The 5,108-nt window shown below is 38.3% G+C and overlaps 1 protein-coding gene and 1 pseudogene across 1 annotated transcript; one reads left to right on the forward strand and one right to left on the reverse strand.

Annotated features, from left to right (window-relative positions):
* Positions 1 to 1,287: 1,287 nt before the first annotated feature.
* Positions 1,288 to 2,943, forward strand: LOC122320470 (annotated as a pseudogene).
* LOC122320469 (beta-1,3-galactosyltransferase 6-like) lies at positions 2,886 to 4,035 on the reverse strand. Its single transcript, XM_043208579.1, is given in 5 exon segments — positions 2,886 to 3,275; positions 3,278 to 3,595; positions 3,597 to 3,775; positions 3,778 to 3,942; positions 3,945 to 4,035. Coding segments are annotated over 5 exon segments (1,143 nt in total).
* Positions 4,036 to 5,108: the final 1,073 nt, after the last annotated feature.

The following is a 5,108-nucleotide window of genomic DNA, read 5'->3' on the forward strand; positions in this document are numbered from 1 at the left end:
TGGGCATAGTTTTGTTTTTGGCTTATAATTACCGAACTAGTGCATATTATTTGGACATATGGGTATCTGTGTAAAGCTAGAGACCTAAGCTAACTAATTATGAAGAAACATACTTGATTTTGTCATGCGAAAAATTTCATATGGACTTTTGCAAAATCGTAATTTTCAGCTAAAATTTTTTTTTGGGGGGTTGTGGGCACCCTGGGAAAAAATGCTGCAAATGGAATAATATGGAAAAAAAAAAACCGCAACCAATATCAACAAAAATGACAATTTATTTATTTCAAAGACTGGATAGGCGTTATTCATCGTCGGAAACAAAATTTTGACATGTATAATGACTGCCCCGCATGTCCACACATTTCGGATGAAAAGCTCGATCGCAGATGTCACAATTGAGTGATAATCCCTCTCAGCGGGGAGGATCCTTTCCAAGAGCCTAAGATTTCTACAAGAATGTTCTAGAGGGTTCCAAACAAATTTTGAAAACAATTTTACAAGAAATTGTAGGTAATAAAAAAATTTGGCAAAAAAAAACGGGTGCCCACAACCCACCCAATTTTGGTGCCCACAACCAACTTTCGCAGACATTTTAAGAAGTAATTAAAAATGTGTTTGCATAAATTTTTTGGTTCAAATCGATATTGTTCCATTTAGTATAATGCTTTGACTAAATAAAAATGCATTACACTTACCTTTTAATCAATTCACTTTAATTGATACACTATTGAAAATCTTTGAATAAAGTTTCACCACCTTTTCCAAGCACAAAAAAACCAATTCGTTAATTTCAAAAAGCAAACGCGTTCGTTTACTTTGATATTTGGCATAAATCATACATAGGGTAATTGCTTGCGAATGACATTACCAACAAAAGTCAATCTTCATTTTGTGAAAATATACGTAGGGCTGCCCACAACCGACCCATGTCCACAACCCCACTTCTCCCCTACTTTATGGGGTCTGAGGTGTCTCCTTCACTGCGTTGCAAACTTCTGACTGAAATTATAATACCCTTTTGCTCTGCAAGGGTATAAAAACACATCATTTGCATCGTTTACTTTGTTTTTAAGCTGTTTTTAGCGTGGACCGCACTTGTAAACAATTACCCCGAAGAAACTTTCAGATTCAAATACCTTCTTTACATATTAATCTGGATTATTGTAATATGCAATATTAACATTGATGCAGATGCGATGCGTCTGTGAACAGCCTAAAAACATACGCCAACAAGGAATGCCGTTCAAGAAGTGGTATTCAAAACAAACTCTAGTGTGTACTGACCATTAAGGTAGAGGAAAATCTGAGTGGAAAGTGTTTAGTATAAATTTGTGAAAAACCATGAAGTTTGACATTGTTGACTTCAATGTAAAAATCTTAAACCTAATAAAAATAAATAATTTGGAGTAGAAATGGCTGAAATTATGCCAATTATCTGCGTAAGCTGTATTTTTATCTCAAATTATCAGAATTTGCAGTTTGATTACATTCAGGATTCTGGCATCGAAAACATGGAAGATGAAGAAGTGGAGCCGAAGTTTAAGTACCAACGCCTTGCTAACGACTTGAAAAACATACTTAATACTGATGTAATAACGTGCACTGCTGTACATTTAAAGGTGAGGATACAATTTTAAAAGAATTGCGTGCACATAAATATGTATGTTTATACGTATGTATGTAGTTTCTTATATTTGGCACTTTTCGAGGGCACGTATATTTATTGGATCATCAAGGAAATTCTGTGGATTCAAATTTGGGTAACAGCGGACGTCAAACTCATCAGGTGGCAGTTAATCAAGTTGATGTGGACCCCAAAGGCGAGTATGTGGCCACATGCTCTGACGACGGAAAAGTAATTCTCTAAACTGAAGGGCCTATAGATCAGGATAAATTTGTATATTTCAGGTCAACATTACTGGTTTGTTTAATAGCGAGAACAATCAAAATTTAAGTTGCGGAAAATCTATAAAAAGCAGTGGCGCTGGAGCCCGATCCTAGTGCTCGCAGTAGACGATTTATTGTGGGTAGGTCAATAAAGCAGCTTATGTTTTACTTAACTATCGACAAACGCGATATTTTTTTAGGTGACGACAAGCTGATCTTGTACGAGCGCAACCTACTTAAAAAATTTAAGCCAATTGAACTGTGCTCAGTTGAAGGCAATGTTCTGGCGATTTGCTGGCAGGGTAGTTTTGTTGCCTGGGCGAGTCACATAGGTGTTCGGGTCTATGATTTAAACGGTAAAAATGCTCGCTTGGATTAATGAAATGGGAGATCTCTGGCAGAGGAGCGTTTAGAAACTTTCGTTGCCACCTGCGATGGACAAACGATCATACTCTGCTAATTGGTTGGGTGGATCACCATACGAATTTGCCAAATTCGCAAGAGAAATCCTATCGAAGCATCATCTAGCAGTCTACCAGGCTATATTGTGGATCCGAGTGAGTAATATAACATTCTAAGTGTATTTTAAAAATTAAATTTTTATTCAAATATTGTAGTCTCCACATTTCAAACTACTTTTTATATATGTGGACTTGCCCCTCTGACAGCCAGCCAGTTAGTGGTGCTTGGCTACCGCAAAAGACGAAGCGATTCTTTTTAAATCCCTTCGTCCGGTTCTGTGCGTTATTGAATACAAAATGAACACCAGCGAAGAGATTTGCACAGACAGTTTGACTTTACGTGGCTATGAGGAATACACCGTAAATGACTATTCTCTTGGTTGCATAGTCGAGGAAAATCGGTTTTTATATTGCTGCTCCTAAGGATGTAGTCGTAGCTAGCCTTATCGAAACGGATGACCGCATAGAATGGTTTATTAAACACAGGTAGGCAAAGCATTCATTTCTATTTTTGGTTCAAAACTTTTCATGGCGTGTCTATACTACTAAGCTGTCGCAACACTTGTCCGACGTTTTCGTCCAATCATAGTAGTATTCGGGTAAAGAGCTCGAGCCAGTATTACTGCAAAGTTTGTCGCCGTAGATGTCGGTCATCATTTTCAGATTCCGTTTGTGCAAAACAATATGATAGGGTTGACACTTTCGTGGCATATACCCGGTGTCGAATCTGGGATCGTGCCAGCGATAGACGTGACGTAGTGGAGCCACCCAGGTTCCGATTGAGACATCCTCGGATACATACGGCGTGAGCAAGTGAGAACTGTTAAGTATATATTCACAAAGCTGTTGAGATAAAACGTATCCACCGCCCAAAGCATAAGGAAGATAATTTTGGCTTAGATAATAATTTGACTCCTTCCAATGGCCTCTTTTTTTTTTATTGTTGCCCGACCATTAAAGTAGCCCCAGTAAAGTTGAGGTAAAGGATTTTGATCATACTCAATGCTTTTACGAAGTAACTTTCGATCATAGGAGACGAGTTCATTAACAAGACTGTCCAGCTTGACGTATGTATCGTCGTCCACTTTAAGGACATAGGAGAATGTATAGTTGCTCCTTAGGGAAGCCAGGGTCTCTAGCAACTTCACAGTAAGATTGGAGTATGTGTCTTGGTGCTCTTGCAGTAGCAGAAGGTCGCCGTGTTGCTCTTGTTCCTTTAGCAGTTTTGTTTGCAAATAGCTGCCTAACTTCCCCTGTACCAATAGAAAAAATGTGTTTTACTTTGATACGACGCTGACTCTTTGTGGGCTCTTTTGATAGCAGGTCTTTCTGCCATTTCAAATACTGTCTTAGCCGATTCGCTTGCTGTGGAACCGACTCCAATTGCAAATGTCCACTGGGACCGTAGGGTGGAATATAAATAAGATCTCGGGGTAGTAAGGCAACTGAAGGGGCTGTGTTGTACTGTTAAGCCAAGTCTTCCTTATTACGTTCTGGTCATAGTTGCTCGGAGCGCTAAGCACTACCACCAAAAGAAATAGATTGGGATGTGACTTCAGTTGGAAAGCTTCACTTTTATTTGCCGGACATTCTCTACCGAACAAAGTATTTTCATTATAAAACTTCCCAAAAAAAAAAGCAGATATCGTTGTCGGAACAAAGTCACTAAATTATTAAATCGCCTCATTTTTGGTAATAATTTAGCAGAGTGACCGTAGAAAAGAAAAATATGTAACGATTCGGTGCCCAACTGTTTATATACTCCTCTCTCCACAGAGTACCTTCTATTTGTGAATGCTTTAAAAGGAATGTGATGTTATCGTTAGTTTTTTTTCATATGCTAAATTTAGTGGCAAAGAGAAGGTCGAACAAATTAAAACTATTCACATCTCTATTAAGTTGGGTGGCCCACACTTTATGAATACCTTTGTTTTCAATTTCTCGCACTGTTTACGATATCGATCCTTAAATGTCGGATTATAGTGCGCGCTTCACGCCATGGCGGTGTAAACGGTCCGAGTATACGATAAATTTTATTGATTAACATTAATATGTCTTCAAATCTTAGCGCCTCAGAAACTTAAATGTGCCAGTTGGACACTGCGGCAATGCTCTAAAGCGTTTGGTCCGCCGCAGTGTTAATTGCTATTTTAACAAATAATTAATTAGAAATCACGCTTTCCGACATTTTTATTAATGTTAGGTCTCAAGGTGGAACTTAAAAAGTTTCTCTAGCCCATTTCTTTAACAAAAGCCCTTAATGCATAATTGTACTACGCACTGGTTACCATAGATAAGGAGATTCAGTTTTTTGCTCACTTTGCTCACCATCTTTTTAGTTACTCCCCTTTTTCAGTTGCTTACACGTTTTAACCGTTACTGCTTATAACGTTCCGTCTTGTTTCTTTTACTAATTGCTCAATAGTTTTAAGATTCCGATTATAGTGTTTGTGCGATAATAAAAACAGAGTGACCTTTGATAATTTTGGACTTGGTATCTGCATGCCAGCATCCTCAAATAGACTGCAAAATGGACTAAGTTTACCCGTTACCGCTAAAAGAACTGTACTGTACCGTAGTATTGTAAGTGTGGGTCGCGGGTAGATTTTGGGTGAGTTCAAATTGTCCAATAAATCTTGTAAATCTTCGTGTCACGTTCCAAACATGTTTTCCTGAAAAGTACACTTCAGGCATACGTAGCTAATACTTGGTGACGCCTAGAATTCCTGATTAGGTTACCCTACGAGTCGACCAATGTCT

This window comes from Drosophila ficusphila, unplaced genomic scaffold, assembly GCF_018152265.1.
Source record: "Drosophila ficusphila isolate 14025-0441.05 unplaced genomic scaffold, ASM1815226v1 contig_569, whole genome shotgun sequence".
NCBI lineage: Eukaryota > Metazoa > Arthropoda > Insecta > Diptera > Drosophilidae > Drosophila > Drosophila ficusphila.